Genomic DNA, 27702 nt, shown 5'->3' on the forward strand with positions numbered 1-27702 from the left:
GAAAGTCGTTCATTGGGAGTCTTAGACAGACGAATCCAGCCTGTACTTGTGTGGTGTGCAGCACTTGCAGCAGCCCTCAGTCGATAAAGGGGTCGCGTTTCCTTTCTGGCTCCTCATCTATTTCTTGCCGCTGCCGTGGTCTAACTTTAGTGAGCTGCCTCTCCTTCCAGCTCCACCTCCGTGCTGACACCAGCACTCCAGAGCATGTGCTGTCCTTGAAGGCATGTGAGACAGGGGTGTTCCCGCGCCCCGAGCATTCCCTGCCAGTTGCGAAGAGCTTGGAGGCCTTAGGGGAGGAATTTTGACAGCGCCTTCACATCCCTCCGACTTTCTCTGAGGCTGGCCAAGTCCTCGGAGACGTTTCCGGTATGCCGATCAGTGCTGGTGGAGAGCCTGGCAGAGCCCCAGCTGTCAAGGTAGACGGCAGCCAGCGGATCCAGCAGGATTAGCAAGGATTATCCCGAACTCTTTCCCTTGATAAGGAGGGGTTTGGGTCAGGGCTGCTTCTGGGGCTGCCCAAATGTGGAGTTGTTCTGGAGCAGGGTTAGGCACCAGAGCGAGTTGTGGTCGTTGGATTCATCCCACAGAGAAGGCTGGGAGGCACCAAGCAAGGCAATAGCTGTCAATGTCTCACGGCAGTAATTTGAGGAAAGCCAGAATATCATGCTTTTGTGATCTAAGTTCATTTCCTGGCCTTGAATTTTCTCAGTGCCCCTGGATAGTGAAGCCAGTCATCTACCCCAAAGCTACTACCAAAGAAATCAGCTTTGGTACCCATGATGCAGGGGGCTTGACCTTGGGGTTTGCTTCCTTCATCTTCAAGATAGGGCTGGGCCAGGTGTTGGACTGCTTCCTGCAGTTCTTGCCCTTTGGCTAGGGACTTTCCCAAATTTTCCATGAAGAAGGTTTAGGAGCGCCCTGAATGGAAGCAGGTGAAGTACATCATGATCTGAAGATCCCTCCAAAACTTGCTGGGACCCATCTATGAGAGGGGAGAGGCATTTGGCTTAGCTCTCTACCATACCTTGAAACCCTCATTTGTCACAGGCAGCTGGATTGAAGGCTGTGCTTTGGCCATCTGTGGAGCAGTGCCTTGCCATTAGTCCTGCCGCGGATCTGTGGTGGGTGGTGCCCTTGCCTGTCCCCCAGCGGAGTGGTTGCAGTGATGATATTGCTGGTAGGCTGTCTCCTCCCTGGTGTGTTGGAGAAATGTCCAAATATCAGGTTGTCCATGGTGAAACACATCCTGGAGAGGCCCTGGCAAATCCAGCATCTCACTGGTGAGAGCACCGATGCCCTTAGCAGTGGCCTAATTGCCTCCGTTTGCTGCCTCTGCCTGTGCACCACCAGATAAGCCCTCTAAATCAATTCTTGCATGTCAAACAGCTCTTCTCCAGGACGAGTACCTCTCTGGGTGTTTAAGCTAATGTTGTCCCTGTGCATGTTTTGTGTGCTGCAGTCTGTTGTCTGCTAAACCTGGCCTCATCACTCTTGTGTTCAAGTGAAGGGATCAATAATTATGACACCTGCAGGGAATTACTGTTGAGTGTTGCAGCCATCATACCCACTCCCTTGGTGGGTGTTTCAGATGAGACTGATTTCTGTGATATATCAAAGGAGAGCAGTAGAGACAGTTGCAGGCTGCTTTGGCCTCTCCCTAAGAAATTTTGTGATTATTTTTGCAGGTGCAGCATTGCTGACGAGTGATTTTTTTCCTTAAAGCTGCTGGCTTTCCGTATATTCAGAAAAACATTTATAGTCAGGTGGGCCTTAATCTGAACTCGTGTCTACACCACTCACCCAGCTCTTGTTGCTCAGGAGATTCCAGTCTGATAACGGCAACACAGAGGAGTTTGTGTCCCTGTTTTTCATAATTTGCTGTTAGGAGTGGTACTGTTGCCGTGTCAGGACCATACTGGGGTTGTCATTTGCAGACCCTGCCCAGAGAAGCTATCCCCTCCTGCAGGACATACAGCTCTGTGCTTGCAAAGAGACTGTGTAATGTGATGTAACCTGGAGCTGACCCAGTCACCCAGGGTGGTTCCTTTTTGTTTCTGCAATAAAGGCTGCAGATGTGCAAAGAAGCTGTGTGATGGTGCTGGGTCATAAAGCTGTCAGTGTATTGGCACAGCAGTCACTGCTAGCATCATGCCTCCTTGGTAGCATAGCAAAAGAGAGGCTTAAACGATGTTGCTATATTTGCTTTGTGGAGACTGATAGGAAGGCTTCTCTGCTGTTGAGGGCCTATCTAGAAGGAAGTACAAAGATAGTTGAGAAAAAATAAAAATTGAGCAGTGGGAGCTGAGAACTCAAGCAGGAACTAGCAGCTGAGTAGTGGAGTTGGAGAGCTGTCCATGGAGGATTCCTGAAGTGAAGACAAATAGTCTGTAGCTGCTGTGATAATCAGATACTCCTTGTTCACCTCTCTTCTGTAAGGCAGGTAGCAGAAATACTTCTCCCTTGTGAAGAGGCCAAAACAAAACGAAAACCCACCCAAAACCAAAAAAGGAGATTTAAAAAGTAGTGGGAACAGCAAGTGCTCAAGTCACATTGCATTCAGTTCACATACTTTGGTACTTCTCATGACTATGCAACAAGGTTTTTTCTTAGGTTAAGGAAAGAGGAGTAGCACATGAAGAAATAAGATGCCATTTTTTATCTTGTTAATTCCTGTAGGATGAGTACAAGCCAGAAAAGGCTTTGTCGGAGGAAGATCTGAAGAATGCAGTTAGCGTGCATCATGCGCTGGCATCCAAGGCAACAGACTATGAGAAGAAACCCAATGTCCTCAAGCTTAAAACAGCAGATTGGAGGGTCCTGCTTTTCCAAGCCCAGTAAGTGCTCTCTTTTGATTTGTGCCAATAGTTCAGGAAAGAAAGCGGTTCTTTAGGAGGGGTAAATTCATGCCTGGGCAAGTTAAAGCAGAGGCTTAAGAGGTTCAATCTGTTTATTTGATCAGAAATAAGATTAAGTAGTGATTTGATTAAAGTGCACAAGTAGTTCATGAGAAAGAAAGATCAGGTTTTAAGAACCTTTTTAATCTAGCTGAGAAAGGCATAACAAGATGCAGCAGCTGGAAGCTGAAGCTGCAGGAAATTCAATTTGGAAACAAGGCACAAACTTCTAACAGTCAGGGTGATTAATCATTTTAACAAATGACCGAAGGCAGTCTTGGATTCTGGCTCCTGATGTCATCAGGACCCAGCCGGATGTCTTTCTAGAAGATACACTTTGGTCAGAAACAAAGTTAGTACATAATACAAGAGTAATTTGATTAAGTTCTTCAGGCTGTGATATCCAGACAGAACAGATGACCTGCCTTTTGCTTCTGGCATTAAAAACCTGTTCATCAGTTTTCTACATTAGCCTGTTTCTACTGAGATCCACATGAAACCTCCTAGAGATCTGCTGGGTACAGAACAGCTGAGACCTTAGGACACACATCTGAATCAGGGCATTTTCTGCCTCTGCTTCCTGTGTCACTTGGTTTGGATTAGGAAAAGATGCATGTTAGGATGAGTTATAGACACTAACTGCTTACAAGAGCCAGAAGACTCATCAGACTGAAACTTGTTCATATTCTCACTTCAAAAGTGCCATTGAAGGGGTAGCGAAGATAGAGAGGAGGCTGAGTCAACAGGTTCTCAGTATGTGTTTCTTTCCCAGGAGCCAAGAAGAAATGCAGACCTGGATCAACAAGATTAACTGTGTGGCTGCTGTCTTCTCTGCACCACCGTTTCCAGCAGCAATTGGCTCTCAGAAGAAGTTCAGTCGCCCACTCCTGCCAGCTACCACAACGAAGCTATCTCAGGTGAGCTGTTTTTATATGGAGGGTAGGTGATGGAGATTTCTCTGACTGGCTTGGGCCTGGAAGGTGGTTCTTTACTTTTTGTTCCTGTCAGTGCTGGTATTTGTAGGAGAAATAGGCTTGTGTGGATGTCTGCTAGCAGGGTAAATCTCTGCTCATTTCCTGAGCCAAGATTTTAAGTAGGGGGAGAGAAGGAGAAGACTTGAGTATAATTCTTTTATATTTCCGAAGGAAAGAAACAGTCACTAGTGTGCCTAGTACTAGATACAGGATTTTAATTCCATGGATATAGCTCTGCAGAGGACATTTCAAATACCATCAGGCTGGTGATTTTATGAATTTGAGGGTTTATTGCCACTTGTTTCAAAAGAAACGCATGTATTCCTGAGTGTTTGGGTTATTGGGGTGATAAAGGGTGAAAGCTGATTTCATCAGTCAAACGTGAATTCTTTTTCCCATAATACTTTTCCAGACTTCAATCCTTATCAGCTGAGGGATTTCTTCTTTTCTATTTATCAGCTATCTCTTACTTGAGCATCCGTGGTCTTCCCTTGTGATCATATAACCTTTTATTTTCCACAACAACCTGTGGCAGGGAGTTTCACACATCTATTACTTCCTGCGTGAACAAACACCTACTTTTGCTGTTTTCAAACTGGCCGTGCCTGGTGCTTGAACCTACAGCTCTGTGTACTCTGATGTGATGAATGCCTGCAGTTCCTCCTGCATTGACAGGAACCCACTATTGATTGTGTCAATCAGATTGACAGAGTGGCAGAGGGGATAGATCCCAGCCCTAGGTATATAATTTTACAAATAAAATCCTGTAACTTTTAATCATCTCTTCATGCTGGATTGCTTCTTAAATGCGTTCCTGCCATCTTCATAGCTTAGCAACACTCCTTAGAAACCATTATCTCATAATCTGCATTTCTCTAAGAGGGTGTTTTTATGTCGCCCCTGCTTTTTCCCTCTCTGTGGCAATAGCCGTTTTCCTTGTGATGTGGTGACCGACTTTCTATCTTCTATTCTGGGTTAAAGTTTAAAACATGTCTCATACAGGATAATAATAACTTGTCCTTTTACTCATACATACTTTTTATATACTGATATGGGGTTTCAATAATTTACCCCCAGTCACCAAAAAAAGCCTTTTTACTCATCATTGTTCTGTGTGATTGTTCCATTTAGCACATTGTTTCCTACTCTCACTGTTTCTGTTTAATCTGGAAAGGGAAAAAATAGAATATAGCCCTGTGGTTTGTGTCTTGAAGAAGAGGAGACAGAAAAAGTGAAATAAGATAAGCTGTTTAGCTAAAGGCAGAAGAATGTTAAGTGTTCAAAGCAGATAAATTCAAAGACAAGCAGAAACATGTCTGCTTTTATCTGTCAGTGTGGAAAAGCTGCCAGCAGGCTGCTTCTCATTTGGCAGACCAAAAAATATGAATTGTCAAATCCCTCTGGTTGCTGTTTAGGATTTTGTGGACTGAATCATGATGCACAGTACTTCTTCAGGGGGCTTTTTCCCGGTCAGACAGAAGTCAGGATGCCTTAAGAACATAACATGGGCAAGGGAGAGAGGGTGGTGGACATGACAGGTTGCACAAGATCATTGTAACGAGTTTGCTTTCAGTGTCTGATCTTGGTTAGTCCAGAGGGATGTGACAAAACTATATGCAAAGGAACAACCAGCGTAGAAAGGATCTGGTAGCTTTGTGTGCCTTCTTTCTGAGGGTGTGCCTGCACACACAAAAACACCAAAGGGCTGCTACCCTGGAAATTACAAGTGCCAAATTAATGGCTTCTCAAAGACCTCCTGTCATCAGACTGGAGAACTCACTGCAACAGGATGTCACTGAGACCAGCAATTTATCACGAAGTAAGAAGTGATTGGATACTTAAAGAAAAAGCAGCAGATCCAGGGTAGTTACTAACAGCAACAAGGATTTTTGGCAGTCAGTAGAGATCAGTTCGAACCCACCCATGTATAGGCGGAGGCAAATTATCCCACATATTTCCTTCTACGGTCTTCTTGCACACAAAAAAAAAAAAAAAAAAGGTGAAACACAAGATTAGCTGGGAATCAGCTGTTGTCCTCTGTAGAAGTTTTCCCCGTTCTGCTCTTTTCTGCAGCTCCAATTCAGTGAGCTAAAAGGCTTAGTCCTTGGTGTGACTCAGTGTGCTGCAGACAAGTCTGAAAGAGGCTTGAAGCTGCAAGCTGCACATCCACACCACTGGGGGACAACTACTGGCAGCAGTCCCCTCTTCTGAGGCTAGGTAAATATTTGTTAGCTGAGCTGGGCGCTACCTGCTGTTATGACTCTGCCTAAGTCATTGAGGTTTGCATGACTGTGTCTATATTTTGGACTTACCTAAATCAAACATAATTTTAGATCCAAGCCTAGAGATGGCCAGAAGGCCATGCAGCAGGAGCTGGAAACCTTCTGAGCTGAGGGAAGGTTAGCTGACAGATGGACTGGAGGAAGTGAGTGGGCCTGGGATTATGATAAAGGAAATTGCCTAGAAAGAGGGAGTAGCAGCTCCTCATTCTCTCCAACTGCACAGTGGGGAAAAAAAAGCGTGTAGCAGCTTAGCAAAATGAGATACCTTTTTAGGAGAGGACAACCCTTCCTTTCCTGGATTCATTGCATTGTTCTGAACAAAAGGAAAACACAGACTGGAGAGCGTTTGGTAGCATAGAAATGGAAGTAAGGACCCTGTCCTCTCTGTCCTGGAAGGAGCTACTTTTATATTGCAAAGACCTGAGGCAGGGTCTCTGCCTGTCTCATTCTGCCCTCAGTCTGACTCTGTATAACAGCCTTAATTAATTTGCCAAAAATGTATTAGAGCAGAAGTGTCGTGTTGTCAGTAATGCTCTACAGCAAGCTGCTTCCGTTGCTCCCAGCAAGGCAAGGGATGACAGGTTTGCTATCCTTCCCAGTGGCATCTGCTCACTGCTGAGTTTTTCTGCAAAGTTGGCCACTTTGCTTGGATGCCTTTGAGAGAGCTGTTGGGGACAAAGGATTGGGAAAACAGGCCTGATCAATCTAATTAAAATTAGTTAAGAGAAAGAAAGAAAGAATTTACTTGTTATTGCAAAAGGATCTCCGTTTACTTTCCTTTGCTTATAGAATATTTTATATTCTGTAATTTGTGTGCCTCGTGTTTCTGAAGGATGAACAGCTGAAATCCCATGAAGCTAAGCTGAAGCAGATCTCCACTGAGCTTGCTGAACATCGCTCTTACCCTCCTGACAAGAAGCTGAAAGGAAAGGAAGTAGATGATTACAAACTGAAAGACCACTATCTGGAGTTTGAGGTATGTATGGGAAACATTATTGCTTTTACTTTTTAGGTGTGGATGGAGCTGGTCTTGTATTTGTGATACAATCCAGGAGTTCTTCATTTTTCACCTTTACCCACCGAGGAAGATGTGCTTTTTTGAGAGATATGTCACAGCAATCCCAGAAGTTGGGATGTGGTTCTTTCTTTTGATAAAGACTTCCTGTGAATTTGGCTGTGGGCTTAGCTCCTTATCTATAAAATGGAAAAACATGACCCTCTGTCCTTGCCTGTTTTATCTCTTTGAAGACAAGGTTTTTAGGCAGGAACTGTCTCATGTTGTAAGACTGTGTGTTGCGCACTGTGGTGGGACTCCAGTCTTTACCTGGAATTACTGCATTGTGGAATAATACAGATCATAATTATTATCTTGCATTGGTATGTTCTGAAGGAACAGCTCTTCTAAAACTTATGTCATAAACGTGCCTCTCGAGAGCTATTTGTGTTGTCTACCGGTGAGCTAGACATCAGGATGAGCAGGTGAAGGGTAGAACTAAAGATCACAGGAGTGACTGATGCAATTTAGGCAGCTGTACGGGGACGTTGTTCTGAGATTCTGACAGCAGCTTTTATCTTTTACTGCGTCTGCCACGTTGTAGGGCTATGTGGGAAGGGTTGGGCAGCCCAGCAGATGGCTGGTGTTTTTCATGGCTGCACCTTTGAGCATTTTCCCCACAGAACTGCAAGTCATTGTTGCCTTGGATCTGAACGGATCTTAAGGCAGGCACTGCCTTACAAGGAATATCCACATACTGAAGGAAGAGCAGAGGTATTTTCTGTTATGATCCATAGAGGTTCCAAGAGATTAAAGTTTATTGGCTGTGTTTGCAGAGAGAAAGGTCCCTTAATCAACCGCTGATAGAGACAGCTGCCTTCTGCCAGGAAGGGGAGAATTCTTCATGGGAATGAGCACACTGATTTGACAGTGGAGCAGAGGAGTCTGGGAGCAGGGACTTCTGTGGCTCCTGGTTTCCATTCAGGCTGTAACTGGTATTCTCTTCTCCATCTTGGGCAAAGGGTGTGTATTTTACTGGACTGAAAAGCTCAGAGCTCTCTCCTGCATTCCCCAGACATACAAACAGTTCTAAGGCTGTGGCTTAGTGAAACTCCATTCAGGTAAGAAGTCAGGGGGACCACCAAAGGAGATGGTGGAGGTAATACAAGCCTTCAGAGCTGAAGTAAGCCTCTCAGCATGTATTATATGTATTATTATTATTTTGGAGGGCCTCTTTTTGCTCCTGGGCTGACTGGCTGCGTACTTCTGCTGTTGCAGTGGAAGGTTGTAGCCCCTCGTTGTGTGTTTGATTTTGCTGTAGCTCTGGGCTGCTGCTGTTGCATATGGTGAGCTTGAGATGTGCTCCTGCTGTTTTGTGAAGGGAGCACAGTTGGCCAGTTTGATTTTCCACATCCCACGTATCTGAAATGATCTGATAAACAATCAAATGAGGAGGTGGTGGAAAGGGCTGGTAAGCGAAGAGTACACAATGATGTGAAGAAGAAAGACTTCATAATCAACAAAACAGGGCTAAAGCAGGTTCATCTCACACATAGTACATAATTAAGTGCCCACAGGACAACATTATAGGGAAAGCTCCTATACCCTTTTTGAGCAATCAGTACAGGTAGGTGCCTCTGAAGTGCCTGTGCGCTAATGCATACAGCATGGGAAATGAACAGAGTAAATTAGAGATCTGTGTGCAGTTGCAGGCTACAATCTCGTTGGGACCACAGATATTTGATGGGATAGTTCACACAGCATGAGTGCTGCCACGAATGGATACAGGCCTTTTAGGAAGGACAGACATGGATGGAGCGGAGCGGAGGGGGAGTCATCCTTAATGTGGGTGAGCAGCAGGATCATGTGAAGCCTCGCCTAGGGAAGGGTAACGAGCCAGCTGAGAGTGTGGGTCAAGATTAGTGTGCACACCAAGACGAGTGACATTGTGTTGGTTGTCTGATAGGCCATTTCTAATTTCTGGGAGAAGCCCTGTGTTTGCAGGCCCTTGTTCTCCTGGGCAATTTCAACCACCATGGTATCTGCTGGAGAGACAACACAGCAGGGTACAAACAATCCAGGAGGTTTCTGGAGAGCAGTGACAACCTCTTAATACAGGTAGTCGAGGAGCAGACAAGGAAAGGCACTTTGCCAGACCTCTTACTTATGAATAAGGAAGAAGTGTTTGGGCATATGAAAGCCAGGGACAAACATGGCAGCAAGTGACTATGAGATGTGGACTTCAGGATCCTGTAAGGAGTTGTCAAATCAAAGAGTAGGATCACAGCTGTGAGCTTCAGGAGAGCTGACTTTGGGGAACTGCTTGGAAGACTCCTATGGGATACTGCTTTGGGGGAAAGAGGGCTCAGTGAGAGCTGGTCAGTTTTCAAGTATCATCTCCTTCAAGCTCAGGAACGCTCTACCCTGATGAGCCAGAAACCAGGCAGAGGTGTCAGAAAGCCTTCATGGATCAACAGAGAGCTCCTGAAAAAAATCAACTATAAAAATGTACAGAAGTGGAAGCAGTGGCAAATGACATAAGAGGAATATAGAGATACTGTCCAAGCATGTGAGGTTGGGTTTAAGGATGTCAAAGCCCAAGTGAAGTTGAATTTGTCAGAAGGTGTGAAGGTCAAGAAGGAAGGTTTCTATGGGTATGTTAGCAGCAGAACAAACAGGGAAAATAAATATCCTAGCTGGAGCCTGTTGTGAAGCAGGGAACCTGGTCACAAAAGGGAAAGGCCAAGGTAGTCAATGTCTTCTTTGTCTAGGTCTCTACTGGTAAGACTAGCCTAGCCTTCAGCAATTGCAAGACCATGAGCCCAGTGGGAAAATCTGGAGCAAGCAAGACTTACTCTTGGGGAATGAGGACAAAGTCAGGCAATAATTTAAGTTGGATACACACACATCTATGGGATCTGATGGGTCATACCAATGAGTGGAGCTCTGAGGGAGCTGGATAATGTAATTGGGAGGCCATTCTTGTTTACCTTTGAAAGATCCTGGTAATCAGGGAAGGTTCCTGAGGAATGGATGAAAATAAATTCCTATCTTCAGCAAGGGCAAGGTACAGAGAACTACAGGCTGATTGGATTCTTCTCCATCCAGGTAAAAGGTGTTAGAGCAAATTCTACTGGAAATCTCTTCCAAAAACATTACAGACAGGGAGGTGGCTAACAATAATCAATGTGGGTTTACAAAAGCAAAATTGTGCCAGACCAATGTGATAGCTGGCTGAACAGCAGTGATAAAAGGGCTGTGATCAATGGCATAGTCAATTTTGGACACAGCACTCACGTGCACTTAAGCCACACGCTTGCCCTCCATAGGGGTGTTGTGCAACTTAGGAGAGCAAAATAGTTTTTTTGGGTTTCAGCCCTTGACTGACAGTTTATTTTCTATCACTCCTGGAAGCACGATGAGTTAGGATGAAACGTAGGCTATAGTGTCTGATGATTTGGAAAGACTGATAAGAGAAAGAGGTTGTTGTGTGTGTGTTTGTTTTCTGTCAATTTTATTTTGAGAATTATGTCTGATTCCTCAGGACAAAGCAGAAGCAGTATAGCACAGGAAACAAAAGATATCTTCTCCCCTAGTGAGACCCTTGAACAGCAGTCGAGCTGCACGGTTCAAATCTGTGACCAGCACTGCAAGGAAAGCCTGTCTAAACAGGCAAATGGTGGTACCAACTTGAACTGGGTGTGAGACAGTGATTCAAGGTGCTGCTGTGCAGTGCTGAATTACCTTCACACTTGGCACAGATTGCACAGACCATGCTGAAGTATCAGTTCAGAAGTTTGGGGGGAATAAAAAGCGCTATACAAAAATTCTGAATGGAAACTTTCTACCAGTTTTGGAATTCCTTAACCTTTCCTTCAGAATAAAGCGCTGTCAGGATCAGCGAGGAACTGGTGATAGACTTTGCTGCATGAGGTTACAGCAAGAGGACAAGAGGCAGGTGAGGCAGTATTTTGTACTTGTCTCTTTCAGGCAGAGCCTGCAGGCCAGAGCTTTCATCAGTGTACAAAGGGCCAGACCAATACATCCCTGAGCACAGCAAAAAGGACCTGTTAGTTCCAAAGGAAGCAGCATAGTCCCATTAGGGAGGAAGAAGCCAGATTTCTTTTTCAGTAGGCTCTTGTAATCTCTTTTCATTCAACCATTTGAGTTCCCTTCATTCTTATTCCTGATGTAATACAAGCAATGGCATTTCCTTGTGAGGGGAGGTGAACAAGGAGTTGCCCGGTCCTTGTTTAGGGATGTGTCCTTGATCACTTTTCCTTGCTGGTGCTTTTGCTTGTAAAAACCAAGCAAAGAATGCTACCTCTTTGTTTGTTGTCTGAAAAAATGCTACTCCAGGTTATGATTGCTCAGGATGGCAAAGTTATGAGCGAGAGATGTTTCGAGCACTGTCAGTCAGAGGTGAAGCCAGGAATTTGATGGATGGCTGTCTCATCTCATCTTCATTACATACATTCAGTCTTCAGAAATGCGTACAGTACATACATTGTCTTCAAATTGAAAAAGCTTCAGAACATTTTTAATTTCCATGTCTTATTTTCTTGACAGAATTTTCCAGATTGCTTTCTTTTAGGGAAAAATTTCCACCAAATTGAGTACGTAGCTGCAAATGTCAGATCATTAAAAGAGCAAGTTTGCAGCTGAAATCAATTGAGAAACTTTCAGATGCATTGCTTAGTTGAGACATCATGAGCCCACAGAGCCCAAGGTAAAATGGCCACTGACAGAAGTGCAGGGAGGAAACTGGTCCTGGATTTCTGTTCTTAATGCTAGGTCTTGTGACCCAAGTGGTGTTTTTACTGGACCAACAAATAAAATTCCATATGGCAGTAATGTTCTCCTCTCCCTTGATGAGTGTTATGCTGATACCAGGGTTAGAGCACTGTCCTGGCTTCTTTTTTTTGCAGAGGTGTACCGTTCATTGTGTGATGAATCATTCATCAGCCCAGTGCATTGTCAGATTTCTGCCTTCTGTTTCTCCATTTCCTTTCATATTGAATGACACATCTTACCTGCTAAATGCCTTTGTCTCTGGAGCTCCAGATACGGAATTGATAAGGATGCTTTTTGTTTATTTTTTAGGTGTATTCTTTTATGATCCTCCTCTATGTGGTTTTGTTTATTCAAAGGACTTTTTGGAAACACAGTCACATAATCTCCTTTTTTTTCTTTTATATTCCACTCTTCAAAGCAGTTATAAAGCTTTTAGCTTTTTTTCTTTTTTTCCTGTAAATACGTATTATTACCTGGTATTTTTTATTTTATTACAAATTGGAAGAATTTTCGCTAAGCACTTCTTGCTTAGTCAGGAACATAACAGTTTGGCAGCTGTTTTCAGTGGAAATATTTATACTTTCTTTTCGCCGGCCCCTATCCCACTGAGATCCCCTTCATTACAATGCCTGCATTATGTCTTTAGTGGTTATGTCACAGTCAGGTTATTGAACAAATGCCAAGGGGTGGGTTGCTCTGTTCCCAACAGCTCCTGCCCCAGGTAATGGTTTTGAGGCCCTGCGGTGCTCCTTTGTTAATCCAGCTTCAATTTGTTGTTCGCTGAGATGTTCTGTGCGGAAAGGTGTTACCGTGACACAGTAGAGCAAAATCTTCCCATTGGAAGGGGAAAGCTCCACTCCAGAGAAGGAACTGGAGCAAGCAGGAATGGGGCGTGGTAAAGTGAAGAAAATAAAAGTGTCTGGACAGAGAGCACCCTTCATCGTTCATCATTAGCTGTCCTGTCAGGGGAATGAATATTCCCTGCTGCTCTCATATCCCTCTCATCTGCTTCTCCCTCTCCAAGCATCGTCTCAAGGGCTCAGTGGTGGCTGAGCTGGAACAGTTTTAGATTAAAAGGACCCTGCTTTGGTTTCTACCCCTTAGGCTGAATTCAGAAAAGCAGGACCCGCTGATGGGAGTGGAGGGTTGCAGCGGGGAGATGTAGCGAGCCAGAGCACGATTCTTGTTGTCCCTTAGTCCATTTTGCTGCCCATTAACTCCATGCTTTCTTCAGGCACGTAATGCCTCAATGTATGTGAGCATAGGAGGTGACTCAGCATGGCTAAGGTCAGCAAGCTCTTGGTGTTGTTACTCAGAAATCACCAGGCACTCTGCTAGGCGAGAGCCACCATTCAGCAGAGCACTGGGACTTGTATGCTGCAGAACTGAGTGCCTTAAATTGCACAGCATCCCTAGGCACAGCCTGCCTGAAATCCTTTTTGCACAGTGTAGTTTACATTAGCCACCATTGTTCTCATCCGTATTAGACTCCCAGCTTTCAAGGCCAGCTGAAACCATTATGTTACCTAGACAGCCTCTCAAAAATGCTTCTGCAGAATTTCTCCTAGACTGATTCGGGCCTTTCTTTTTTCACTTCCCAGAAAAGTCGCTACGAGATCTACGTTGGCCTCCTGAAAGAAGGGGTGAAGGAGCTGCTGAGCGGAGGTGAGAACGACGCGCCAGGATTGAAGAAATCCCACTCAAGTCCGTCGCTCAACCAGGAGTCTCCAGTCAGTGCCAAGGTGAAGCGCAATGTCTCGGAGAGGAAGGACTACAGGCCAGAAACACCCAGCATTAAGCAGAAGGTCACTTAGGGCGGAAGTGATAGCTAGGGGAACAGCCATGCAGCAAAGTACCGGTGGTCAAAATTTTTCCATTTAATAACCTGTCATTCACAAAATTAAGTGCATCTGCCTGAATGGGGTGTTAGTGACATTTTCTATTGTATATTTTGCTGTTTCTGTGCAGATTGTGGGAGATGTCTTTGCTCCTGCTTTGCTTTGTTAATTTATCATTTAGCAATTGAAGCATCGGGACTTTTTTGTGTTCTGTTTTTAAAGGAGCTGGGGGAGGGGTAGAGCGCTGTGACGTGTATTCTGTCTCTTCCCCGTTTATCTCCTCCCATCGGCACGTGGCTTTCATCTCTCAAGTCACTTGTCACTTTATTTACGTGGTGGGTGGGAAAAGTAACTGGACAAATGCTGCAGTGTTGTGAATGTGAGCTGTAGCTGTGAGAAATTTTGTGCAAACAGGCAGCTGCAGAGGGCTGGACAGAGTCTAGGGTGCTGGGAACATTGGTTTCCTGACAGCGCAGAGTGTGTTGGTACTGGCAATTAGCAGTGGGTGCTACGGTAAATAGTCGCTGTTGCTTATTGTTCCTACGTTGACCCTGGACCCACAAAGGCAAAGGAATGCAACCTGGAAATCTCTGGCAATGCTGGGATGACAGCATTGGAATCGTTGGTTTGCTTCTTTCCAAGCAAAGAGCCTTCTCCTGAGGTAGCAGGCTGGGGGGTATCCAAACCTGTCGTGTCTCTGTGGTCAGGGAGATGAGGAGTTACCCGGCTGGGATGAACCTGGGTTGCAGCAGTGGCTGCTGAGGATGTCAGCCACTGGCATTGCGTTTAAAGACAAAGGGCCTCTGTGTAGTTTTTAACTATACACTCTTCACTTAGCTGCTATATAGAGCCTTATGATACATTGTCCCCCGATGCTCCCCTTCCCAGGAGTTCCCGTGTTGGTGTGTGCAGATGTATGCAATTTCTCTGATAGTGACAGTGCACTTTGCCTTTTCCCTCCAGAAAGGGATTCTCCTCAGCTATTTGTTTTCCTGCTTTAGTTCATATAGAGGTGGAAGAGGCTGGTGCAGACTGGAGGATGGTACAGATGTGTGGTTGCTCAGGGCCAGGGTTTGATGCCCTCCTGGCTCCTCCATGCCTGGAGGCCAGCACAGGGCTGCCTCAGCTTTGGCAGATCCTGTCCTCCACCTGCGGGGAGCCAGCCTGCCCTGCAGCTCCAGCGTATCCCACTTCAGGCTTTCAGAGGGAGGCAGAGGCCAGGGAGAGGCCACCATGGGCAGAGCTTTCCATACCTCAAAGCCGTGCTTGGTCCGCAGATCCTGGAGGTCTTTGGCAGTCACAGGGGTCAGGGGAGCACCAAGATGATGCAGAGATTTGTTTTTCTGTTTCCCAGCCCCTCTCGACTTGGGGCAGCTTGGTACTGCAGAGAACACAGGCTCACCTGGTACTTTACACGCTCAGTTTTAATCTCTGATTTGATACTGGCCTGCTGTGTGAGCTCGGACAGGTTTCTCCCTCTTTGCCTCACCCACCCATCCCCTTTGCAGAGTAGTTGAACCATTCTGGCTTTTCTCACAAAGCACCTTGAGAGGTAATGTTCAGGGCCAGCTGAGAAATGTTTGTTGCTGTTGTTTTTGTTGGGCCTGGTGCAGGGTAGCCATCCAGATAGATATAATTTGTAATGTATAGAGAAATGCCCAGATCAGTGCAAAGACTGTTCAGAAATGTGCTGGAATTTCCAGCATGAACGGTGTAGGGCCACACATCAAAAAAAAAATTACCATCTGATGGGATTTGTGCTCTGCCAGACTTCCCAAAGGGTCCAAGCCAATTAGCCCAGCTTATAGAACTGCCAGTTCAGTGGGCAGAAAAGGAAGCAATCAAAGAGAGGGGGACCCTAACAGGCACCACATGACCTGCCTCCCCCACTGAGGACCACCATGCAGCATCTCTCCCGATGTTGTGCTCGCCGTGGGCTGCAACAAAGGATGTCATGCACTCGGATGCCAGGAGGTGCTGAAGCGAATCGATCCTTGCAGTTGCAGCAGAATTGGATGGGACTGACTCCGTGTGTGATGGTGGGGCACACACATTTGGCATCTGCCCCTTGGAGCGGCTGCTCCATGCTGGGAGTCAGGAGGCCAGCACCTAGCCCTAAAAACTGCAGAGATCTGAGCAGAAACTGTCGGTGCTCACTGAACGCTGCGGCTTTAGAAGTTGCGTGTGGTTTTGGTGGAGCAAGCCTTCAGTCCTGCTGCTGAAGGAGAGAGAGGCCTTCTTGTACCGGGGCGTGCTGCACTGGGAGACTCCGTGCAGACAGGTGCACAGCAGTGCTTATCGGAGGGGGTTGTGTGAATTAATCGTGTGTGGTAGGTAAACAGCTCGTGGAGGGGAAACAGAGCCAGGAGATCCCTGCAGCTGTTCATCGTACTCTGGTGGTTTTAAACAAACAATCAGAAGAGAGAGAGAGAGAGAGGTTATACTAAGAGGGAAAAAAGACATATGGGGAATGCTGAGTGCGTGTTTGAGAAGAAAACTTGTCCAGTCTCAGATAACAGCATTTCACAGAAAGCATGCAGCAGAAACAGGGAAAAAAAAAAAAAAAGGTGCAGATGTGTAAATGGACCTTGCTTGGATGTCAGGGTGGGGTTGTCTGGGGGAGCTTTTCAGAGGCATCCTGGAACACACCCAGCAAACCTCTTGTGATACTGAGTGCAGCGCTTTAAAAGGCGAAGAGGTGACATTTAACTTTTTTCTCAGCTTTTAAAATGCTCTGCTACTGTAGACTAGAGTTAAATTGCTGAACTCAAAAAAAAAAAAAAAAATCCTGTGAAATGCATTTCCCAGCTTTGACACAGAAACTGGTTAATTCCTTTTCAAAGTCACTGCAGAGGAGATGATTTGAAATAACAGGAAAAGTCAAAAAGTAAGCTGCGAAAATGATTTTTTTCAGTTTTTGTTATTTATTCTCCATTACCAGGTGTACTTGCAAATGGATTGGGGTATAATTTTTAAGTCTCATCTGTGCTTAGCAAATGCAATTTTTCACTGCATTTTTTAGCAATTAAACATTTGTTGAACTTGGAGCAGTCTCGGTGAGACTGTTGAGGCGTGCAGATTAGTTTACTGCGAATTTGTCAGGTTCTGCTCAAGTTTTAATTAATGTCATTTTGCTCCATTGCTTTACAAATTCTAGGCGTCCCAGCCACCCATGTGAATATGCACATTTCAGAGGCCAAGAGAAAAAGGAGATCCTGTCGTGAATGCCTAAGCCTCCTGGACTCCCTTAGGAACAGGATCATCTGCTGAGCAGTACTGTCATTTGCTTTTTTTTTTTTTTCCCTTCCCCCCCCGATGCTATTGTAAAGGGTGGGTGCAGATTCTCCAGGGGTGTGAGCAGTGCATCTTGTTGGGTGGCACCACGGAGAGTCTGGCCAGATGGCTTTGCATGGTACCCGGTGCCCTGCCTTTTCTTTGCTGAATGTTTGCCTTTATTAGAGATCGGTGTTTGGCCTCAGTGACTCAGGAGCCCCCCGTTGCAGCATGTAAGGATCCTCTGCTGATTTCCAGCCCTCCCCTGGACCCCTGCATGCCTGGCTGTCCCCACTGTGCACCCAACCTCAGTATCACCTGAGCAGCCTGTGGCTTCCTGGGGGTGCTGAATGTTAGCAGGAGGTACCTGAGGCTTGTTTTGCGCCCCCGTTCAGCCTGGGCAGAGCTGTGTCAGGATGCTCAGTGATAAGATCTTGCAGTGCCCGCTCGCTCAGCTGCAGCTGGCAGGCCACTGCAAGCGTGCGTCCGAGCATGCAGCCCCCAAGCCAGCCCTTTGCGTTGGTGCTGCCGGGGAGGTATTGCCCTCCCTTGTCCTCCTCCCTGCTGCAGCCTGCCACCTGGAAGCCGCCGCTCGGGCAGAAGCTCTGCCCCCACGTCTTGAGAGGGGGGAAGCGAGGAGGGGATGATGATTGATTGCTCACCCTCCGTGTTGGACTCCTCTCCCGGCTGAAGGAGGAGCGGCAGGAGGGTCTGGACGTGACAGCAGAGAGGGGAGGGAGAAGCAAAGAGATGCCTTCCCTCCCTCCGCTCAGCAACCAAAGCAGGTGAGAAAACTCTCCCAACGCCAAAGCCGCGCTCTCCTTCGTAAGCCGGCAGGATGCTGGGATTTTTGTTCAGCAGCATCGTGGAAGAAAATCTCTGGGCTGGCTTTGTGTTTGGATGCGTCTTGCAGATAAATCACGCATGGACCAGTGAACATGGGTGCAGCTTTTTAATCCAGTATTTATGTTGTGTCTTTAATTGATGTAGAGAGATAAGTCAGCCAGCAGGGTGATTAATGTAGCGGAGCTGTGGGGGAATGCTGTTCATCTGCGACTCCGACTCAGACACTTTTTCATCTATAGCCAGCCACTTGTAAATGGTTACCAGAAGCTTTCTAAGGGCTGTAACAGCTCATCCCTTAAGTGCTTTCTCTTTGATCCTGCCTGCTCCCAGGGTGCAGCCTGTCCAAGTTCAGGGGCTCCTCTGGAGCACGGTGTGCAGCAGTTTGAGCTCTCTGACCTCCAGAGGCCCCTTGTGACCTGGACTGATGGGTGACTTTTCACAGCTCCAGTGCCTTCCCGTAATAGGCCGGTTGTTCTTCTGCCTTGAAACCATCAGGCTTTTTTGTCTCACCCGCGTGGGGCTGGGTTCCCACTTGGTTAGAGCATCTCTTTGGTGAGGGGGTTGTTGCGGCGGTGGGGAACGTCAGGGGTGGCAGGATGATCACTGCATTTCTGGAGGCATTGCACTACAGTGCTCTTCTTGAAAGATGGAAGGCTCTTCTCTGCAGACAGCTTACAGCTTACCCATGTCTGCATTCTCCATCCCTAAATCAATTTTGGCCTTATTGCAGTTAGTCTGACAGCTCCTCCTCCTTTTCTGTCAAGCTGCTCCTGTCTGTCATCTTAGCACCTCAGCTGCTTCTGTGTAACAGGTCTCTTTCCTTCCATGCTTGCAGAAATCCAGAAAATTTGACTGTCCCATCTTGCCTTGAGAAAACCTGCTCCGAGGCAGTACCGTGTTGAATGGATAACCTTTTGAACAGCTTTCTCGTTCTGCTCGTTTGTAGCCTGTATTTCCAGCCACAGTTATAGCTGGGAAGTGCGAGACAGAGTTTCAGACTTCTGTGATCCTTGTGTGTTACACTGCATGGATGCAAGGTCCCCCTCCCACACTCAGACCAGACACTTGTGACATTCCGAGTCTCCTTTCCAAAAATCTCAGCGGCAGAGGCAGCCTGTGCTGTGCTGTGGGGAAACTTTGACACGCTGTTTTGCAAGGATTTGGGTGGTTTCCAAATCAGGTCATACATTCTGCAACCTTTCAGGGAGCTGTGTAAAAAAAAAAAAAAAGAAAAGAAAAAAAAAATAAAAATAAAAGATGCCATTTTCAATCAGTGCCCCCCAAGCACAGAGAGATGGTATCCAGAAACACCATCTGCTTTTGCAGAGGCATAGGCAGTATGAACACCTTGTCTCCAGCAGTCTTACAGGTTGCTGCTTGTTTGGATTTGACCCAGTGTGGCTCTCCCCCAGCCCTGGGGTGTCGTGTCTGCTCTGAGGGGACAACTCTTCAGTCCACGTTTCACCACTCTCCCCAGAGCACGACTGGAGCTCCTCAGCTTGTGTCCTGGTGTCAGCTGCCTAGGCTGCCGAGAGGGGCAAGCCAAAGGAGCTGTCTCAGAAATTTCTTTGAAAGAGCTGGTTGCCAGCTTGTGCTTCATGGAGGGTATTTTTAGTGCATGCTCACGCAGTATGCCTGGCCTCTCCTCTCCTCTCTCTCTCTCTCTGATCTCTCCCAGCAGCATAAGTGTAGTATAGTGAACTGCTTTACTTGGAGTTCCTGAGCGTTTGCTCCAGCAAGAAGAGGCTTTGTCAGCCTCCAGAGAAGTTATGTTCCCCAGGCTGAGCACCAGTGCATGGGGCCATCTCCCATGCGGCCAGCGATACTGTAAGAAGACACTCGGAAAGCCAGTGCCACCCTCTGTGTCTGGCCACCTCCTGGGACCTGGGCAGTAGTGCTCTCCATCATTGCCCTCAGTGCTGGGGGAAGTGAGAAATGCCAGCTTCCTTCTCCACGTACGCCCTGCTGCTTAGGGAACTGGCCCCAGTCTGTGTCGCCAGCTGCTTCTCTCCCTTGCGACTGCAACGCCCTCATCCAGGGGTGTCCCGGCCTCAGTGTGAAGAGGCTGGTTTAAATTAAAGCAAGGAGGAGAGGTGGTCCTGGGGAGCTGTGTCTGGAGGCCTTCTGTTGGCAACACCCAGCTGAGCAGTGGAAGGAGGCCAGCTCTCAACCCTGCCTGAGCTGGAGGTACCTTGCTCGTTTGTTTTGTGAGCTGCACTGAGGCTTCGGGTTAATTATTTATGAGAGCACTTCCTTAACAAGCGCAAGCAACAGCTTTCCCAAAGGCTGCACTATTGACCTGGCTTTGCTGCCGTGGTCAAAAGGAGCAAATATAGGTCAGCCCGCAGAGCTTCTGCCACCCCCCTTTGAGCAGTGAAGTATTCTGCAAAAGTTATAAATTTTTAAACGGTGAGGGACCTACCATGGCATCTGCTGTTATGTCTGTGCCAGGAATCAGCTGGGGTACAGGCCTGAGGTACTGAGGAGAAGTACATCACTTAGTGCATGTGCTGAAAGTGCTGCAGATTACAAGGGCACGACTTTCCTCTGACATCAACCTTAGCAAATAGCAGCCGCTCTGCGGTGACGGTCCTGCGTGCAATTCACCTGAACTAGACCAACACAGCAAGGGGGCTGTGGCTCGAGCAGGCACGGCAGGTTTCAGCTCTGCCTTGTGCCATGTGGCAGCTAGCCAGCTGCTATGCAGAGGTGTTGGACTGAAGGCCCCCGGCTCCCCAGAGCCTCTTGCTGGGAACGGAGCGATCTGCGGTACCCAGTCTGTCACTTCACCAGGCAAAAGCTATCGATGGTGGAAGTCTGAAGCCACTCAGACACTTGTGAAAACCTCATGCTCAGTGCTGTTGAGCCCTGAAAAACCATAGGATGAGAACAGGGGTGGGTCTTTTTTTTGTGTTGTTGTTGTTTCTTGTTTTGTGTGTACATATTCATGACAACTATGTCCTCTTATTTGAGGCTAGGATTAAACCTTGGCTAAAAGAACAGAGTTTTTTGGCAGTTTGAAAACTTTAAAATCAATACTCTCTGCGTGAGGTACAATCTGAGGCTTACAGTACTTGGTGAACGTGTTTAAGTGATGCCTATAGATGTGTGTACGTGTTTCATAGGTATAGTATGGCTTCTGTGGCTCAGCACTCCAAAGCCTGCTATTCTTTTCTGAAGCTTATTTTTGTCAAAGCTCTTAAAACAGCTGCGAACTTTGTTAGGATGCTTGTTGTTCTAGTTGTTCTCAAATTAGGTTAAACAGTCATCAGAGCTTTTGCAGATTTAGGGTATCCCTTGAGCTGCCTTGATCTCCGTGTGTTGTCCACCGGGGGCTGCCTGTTGTTGTGCGTGTTGAAAGCAAAGGCACATGCCTGAGAGTCTAAGCGAGGATCGCTGGGTGCTGTTTTCTGCTAGCTCCACGCTGGGCTGTCTCCCTGGTGGTGTCAGCTGATGCCTGCACCACGAGCATCCACGCCTGATTCTTCTGAAAATCACACTCTGGGGATCCAATATACAGCTTTACTTCTGAAAATGTTGACCTCGCTCTGTGAAAATTTCAGCAAGGGGACATCATGTCCAAAAGTGTCCGAGCAGGACAGGTGCCTGTGATGTCTCCTGCAGATACAGCCGTACAGCAGTAGTGAGGGTTTCTTTCTGCAACTGTACAGATTTCCAGAAGAATGTTGGGCTCATCAGAGGGGAAAAGAAGAGCAGCAGGACGGATATCTCTCTAGGGCATCTTGTTTGCCTCCTAGAGGTCTCCCTTGTGAGGTTTAAGCAACCTTTTAACAAGTTGGTGCGCTAGGTAAAGGGATGAGGAAGCCCAGTGGGTTTTCCCATTATGCTTTGTCTAGTTGGTGCAACAGCAGCACTGTCTGCATTATCCCAGGAAAGGGGGAGCAAGGCCTAAGGATGGATTCTTACCTGGAGTCATAAAACGTGTAAGGTGCAGGTAACTTGATGCACTTGGGCAACCTCAGTGAAGTGGCTCTGACCATGGCTAGAGTGATCACGTCTTGGAGGACTGAGAGGCAAGTGGAGTTTAGCTCAGGGTGAGATGAAGAGGGACATCCCCGTCACCTTGCTTTCGGTCAGTTGTGGTCTTGTAATCCTTTTTCAGGCTCTGAGCTTCTCCCTTGGGTTACCTGCCTCCCGTGGTGACACAGTGGGCAGGTGAGGGTCAGCACTGTTGCGTTCAGAGTTGCAGTTAGGGACTGGCACTTGCCCTCCGCCTGAGATGATGCAGCGTTGTGTTCCCTTAGGTTGAGAGAGAGCACTGAATTTTCAGTTACCGTGGTGTGGTGCCCCTATGGGAATAGTAGCCCCTGGCAGCAGCAGTGCAAAAAACATTTTGCACATGCGTGTACATGCACCCTGTGGATCTCTTCTGTGCAGACTTAACCTTACTGGGCCCAACAGCAGTCCTTGCAAGACTTTTCCTCTGGGCAGCCTCCTGTCCCTTTTGCCAAGCGTAGGAGCCTTCTTCCTAATAACCTTGAACGCGGTTTATTCTCATCACCAACTCACTGGAGTGTTTTCCATGCAACACACTAGAGACGCAGTCCCGGTCTCACTGCTTTGTGGTAACTTCTTGGTCTGCTCTCAAGCAGCTTTGAGGTAATCACTAAATCTTTTCCAGCAGCATGAAATTTGCTGCTCTGACTCTTTGGTGTGGTAATTGTCTCGTGTCTGAGGCTGTCCTACCACCAGGGCACTCCTTCCTGTCCCTGGGTGCATGCATGGTCAGAAAAGCATATTGCTTCTCGGTGGTTAGAGTCAGAGCTGTGCCGACTTAAATCAAACCCTGGTTCATGGGAGGTGTTTCCACGTGCTGCTGATGTCCATAAGGACTCAAACAAATACTTGCTTACACAGAGATGCTTTCCTGAAGCAGAGTCGTCACTCTTTTCTACAGGTACCACAGGATGCCCTCCCTTATTCTGCTTCATGTAACTGGTACTAGAATGATCATTTCCTGATAAATGAAGGCACTTAATCAGTCCTCTTCCCCTTGGAAGAAGGACTTTTGGGGATATTGTTATATCATTTAAAATAATATTTTGGAATTTAAGTTTACATTGCTTTATTTTTCACTTGAGGTGACTGTATATAAATATTTTCCTCTATTTTATCATTGCTGATAAAGTAAGCCTACGGTATACAGACAAATAATTTGCCTTTGATGTATTGAAACTGTGAGATATAAAGTAGACTTCTCTCTTGTGTCCATGTTCCTGACTATTACTCTGTTCCTCTGTGTTTTTATAAGTTGGAATAAATGTTGCTTACGGGCAACAGAGAGCCTGCAAGCTTCCCAATAATTTTTATGTAATTGAACTCAAGCAACCCTAGTGAAGGATCTCACATATGTATAATGATATATGTATATGTACAAACTTTAGAAAGAAATAAACCAAATGTATTTCATCTCCTGCAGTTGAATGTTTTTTTATTGGAGCCCTCGCTGTTATTTCTTGTGCATAAGAGCATGAAGGTGGCGCTACCAGCTCACAGCAGCCTCTGGCGGGTCTGCAGCCCTGCTGAGGGAAGATAGCACCCACTAGCTGGCACAACGCTTTCCCCAGTGCACGTTGCTGACCTCTGGCAGTCAGCAGTATCAAAGTTTCCTGAGCTGGAGAGTGCAGGTACTGTGTACCTTGCAGAAACACAGCCTGGACCAGAGTACCTCTTCCAGGGTGGAAACCAGGGTGGCCCGACACAAATGTACAGTAAAAGCTCCTTATTCATCACAGGAAGCTTATTTATCACATGAAGTAGGCGTGTGGTTTGGGCATGCACACTAGTCCTACATGAGGGCAGCTGGAGCTCCCCTCTCCTTCCAGCTCTGCCAGAGGTGGCCTTACCTGTGGGCTGTTACAGGACTGTGAAGTTACCGCCGCCTGGCTGTGAAGAGGCACCAAGAAGACAATTAACTGATTAAAAATGGTTTTGCCAGCAGATGAGCTGGTAGAGGGCAGCTGCAGCGGTCAGCTATTCAGAAACGATTGGGAGTTGACCTCAACCTTTTTACAAGACAGTTTGTTTGGGAGCACTGTCAAGGTTGGGAATTGCTGCTGGCGTAGTGAATGGGAGGAAGCAAGGATCCCTGACATCCCAGCAAAGCGGGACACTAAAGAAAAGGGGAAGCACAGAAAGAAGAGGTGGGAGTGGGTAAGAAACAATGGCTAAGTGAAGGGAAGCAGACTGCACAATACACAGAAAGCAAACAACTTTGTGTTTGCTGTTCTTGCGCTGGCTGTGGCTCAGCGTGGGAATGTAGGAGGCTGTCTGCCGAATGGGTTACAGGGCAAATTGACAGGATGTCTCCAAGAGCAGGTAGGGCCCAGGGAAGCCTCACGACAGGGCTGGGAGCTTGTATTGGGAAAACAATAGTAGGGAAGATGTTTTTTCTTACCAAGATCTCTCTGAACGTTTGACCATCTTGAGATGATTGTTTCTTTGTATTTTTCTTCCTCCTAGAAACTCAGCGTGTTACTTTCAGATGAATAGCAAGACCTCCGGCACTTGAGATTGCTTTCTTTTCCACATTATGCTATGGGATGTCAAGGTTTTTTCTTTGCTGTTCCTGTGGATTTGCCATCCTGGTTACTTCAAAGCACTGGAAGTTTTTGTTTCTAACACATGCTCCTGGATTAGTATTTCTTTTATGAAAGGGCTAAACAAAGTGATGGTGAGGAGTGGGAGTTGTACTTAGAGGAGGCATTTAATATTTCTTCCTAATGCCTGAATGAATGTTTTAACTATGTGTGAATGCTAATGTCAGTGCTGCTCACCACATCTTTCCCTATTTTACCTTCTGAGCTGACAAAGTCAACTCTGAGTGTTTTCTGGTGATCCCTTTTCTGCCTGGAATCGCAAGTCGTGTCACGTTGCTCACAGTGCACTAAACTAGAACAAAATGACAGGACAGCCGCAAAGTGAAAGACAGATGCATTTATATTCTCTGCATTCTTCATTGTCCATTTTCAGTTTACATTTCCAAGTAAGGAATATAATTACCAAGGGAGCCCAAAAGGGCTAGCTTGAATATAAAGGTGAATATCCACCGTGCACAAAAGCTACACATCTCTGGCTATTTACAAATAATCTAGCATGACAGAGTGACTTAGCCCAAAACTAAAGCACAAATTGGTCTGAAGTTGTCATGGATATCTCTAGATTAGAAACTGAAAGCATTCTTACCCAGCAGAACATTGATGTATTGCAGTAGCCTTCTAACTGGCAAGGCAAAGGCAAAAATACCTTGTGGGCTTTATGGTGGAGGTTGGTACGTCATGAAGAGGAATGATACACTGATGACCCAGGTTTTCATTCGTCAGGCCGTCACAGTGTTCAGCTCTGTCTATGTTTGGTGCTAAATAGATGTTTTTCAGAAAAAAAAAAAAAAAAAGAAAAAGAAAAAATGCCACCCACTATTATAACCACTTTCCCTAAAAAATGGGCCATCCTAGAAAAGATAAACTACTGCACAACAGCTTGCCACCACTCCAGGATTATTTGGTCTTATTTGTTCTAGGGTATCTCTTCTAGTCACCAGTCCACAGCTAATTTTTGGGTGGATCAGGTATGGAGATGGTGTGTGTCTTAGTTTCGTTGGTCTTATGACAAGGACACAAAAACAATGAGCTTAACTTGCTTGAGGTGGAGGAATCAAGGCCAAAGCACACTGTTTTGTCTTAGAAAATATATAAGGCAAACAATAATAACTGGAAAGCCACAGGGGAGTTTTATTCCCCTGTGCCCAGACAGTATCAGTAGTACTGTATAAAGCTGAGACTGCCCCAGCAACAACTTTGGAAATAGCAGACTTGCAGTAGCAGAACTGGGCCAGCCAGAAAGGATTAGCAAGGGATGTGTCTTAGAGATCATTTAGCATAGAGAAAGGGAGGCAAAAGGGTGGCAAAAAAGGTGTTCCAGAAATAGAAACGATAATGAATATGGTAGAAAATCAGGTGAAGAGCAAAGGATGGGGGAATATTCTGAAGGGAGGAGTGCAGGTGCCTGCAGATAGTTGGGATACTGACCCATAAGCCCAAACCAGAGGGAGTTCTGTGGGGCAACACATTGGAGTTCCCATCAGCTCTGTCCTGGTGTGAGGGTGGGCTGCAGAGGGGCAGATTTGCACGCTAGTGACAGGTCATGTGGAGAGGAAAAGGTGGAGGATCAGTAACTAAGTAATGGCTGTGTGTGATTCATGATATGTAAAAGAGCTGATTAACAGCTTTATAATTGTGTAATAATGTGGAAAGTGGTATAATTGCAGATTAGTGAGAGGGTGTGTTTACTGGGTATTCAGTATATTGATTCTTTAATAGATGGACCATTTTCTTAGTAATGGCTTGCTTAATCACTAGACGCTGTAGTTTCCTAAATCAGTGGCATCTCGATCCTGCAGTCTAAATGGAGAGAGTTGGTTCCTGAAATAACAGTTTCATGGGAAGAAAGGCTTCAGGACAGTTCCTGCCTCATTTAAACTTGGTTCAGTCACAACAAGTTTAATGACTTAGACAACTGCAAGGATGTTTGTAAGAATATTTGAAAATAATGAATTATGCAGGAGCTCTGCCAGTGACCACACGCTAAGAAGGATGAGTCTAGAGAATGCAAAAATAACAGTAAAAAAAAAAAAAAAAAAAAAAAAGACATTAAGACATTTTAGGAAAGCAGGGTCTGTGAGTTAAAATTTCAGGGACAGACATCTATAGTGTGGAAGCATGGTGTTTTCTCCAAGAACAAACACTACTTGTCTGCACATGTAAAGGCACTGGTGGGCCATTATCTGTGCAGTCTTGAAATGTAGGTGAAATGTATTGTGCAGATGGCTGGAAGGCTGCAGAAGAATGCAGAATATAGCACCAGGGACTGAAAGCTCTGTGGAAAAGAAGATGGCAAGGAGAGTTTGCCCGAGGGGAGAGCAACAAAGAGCGGTTTGAAAGCCGGAGGCAAGGAGAAAACTGAGCAAAACTGTAAAGAAAAAGCATGGGAGGCAACTGAAATGTATACAGATTCAGCCATCACTTGGAAAAGGAAATCAATTAATAAGAAAGGAGCTGCCACCTGTGAAGGTTGCCTGACACCTTCCTTTGTCTTTTGATGAAAAGTTCATGTTCCCCCATTGTTTGCAGAGGAGATTTTAACACTGTCAGGGCTGCCATGAGGTCAGAAGAGGGTGCTGTGTGCTGACCTTCAGAGAAAGCTGTTCAGTTAGCCAAGATAAATACTTCTGTCTACGCCTTGTAGCTTGGAAGACAGCACCATCCTTCTGTCTGTGCAGTGTCTGCTGGATGGGGAATGGCTTTGCTAGGAAGAGAAGGAAAACATAAAATAAAAAATGCCAAGCTGAAGCCCCTTCCCCTCCCTTTGGAAGGTGAATATTTTTAGTTAGCTTGAACAAGCTTCTCCCCTCTGCTCAGGTGTCAAAAATTAAAAACAACAACAACAGCAACAACAAACACACACACACACGCACCAAAAAAAAACAAAACCAAAACAACCAACTTTCTGTTTTCAGGTGAATTCCAACCATGGCTTGTTAGCAAGGATGCATGTCTCAGAAAACTCATAGTGGATGCAGCCAGCAGTATAGGTACGTGATGTGCCCTGTCACTTGAGAAGCGGCTTGACAGGACAAGGGGGCATGGCTTTAAACTAAAAGAGGGGAGATTTAGATTAGAGTTTAGGAGGTAATTCTTCTCTCAGAGGGTGGTGAGGCCATGGCACAGGTCGCCCAGAAGAGCTGTGGATGCCCCATCCCTGGAGGTGCTCAAGGCCAGGCTGGATGGG

The 27702-nt window shown here is 46.2% G+C and overlaps 1 protein-coding gene across 10 annotated transcripts in view; it reads left to right on the top strand.

Moving 5' to 3' along the window:
- Positions 1–23330, top strand: part of LOC311426703 (PH and SEC7 domain-containing protein 3-like) — a 107464-nt gene extending 84134 nt beyond the window's left edge. For 9 of the 10 annotated variants that reach the window (XM_084503253.1, XM_084503255.1, XM_084503249.1 and 6 more), the window contains 4 exons: positions 2677–2834; positions 3667–3811; positions 6983–7126; positions 13540–23330. In XM_084503253.1, coding sequence (XP_084359379.1) covers positions 2677–2834; positions 3667–3811; positions 6983–7126; positions 13540–13752 — 660 coding nt within the window. In that variant the 3' untranslated portion in view covers positions 13753–23330. The remainder of the gene's footprint in view (positions 1–2676; positions 2835–3666; positions 3812–6982; positions 7127–13539) is intronic. The other variant, XM_084503251.1, reaches the window with a different exon arrangement.
- The last annotated feature ends 4372 nt before the right edge of the window (positions 23331–27702 follow it).

The sequence above is a fragment of the Aythya ferina genome, assembly GCF_964211825.1.
Source record: "Aythya ferina genome assembly, chromosome: Z".
Classification (NCBI taxonomy): Eukaryota; Metazoa; Chordata; class Aves; order Anseriformes; family Anatidae; genus Aythya; species Aythya ferina.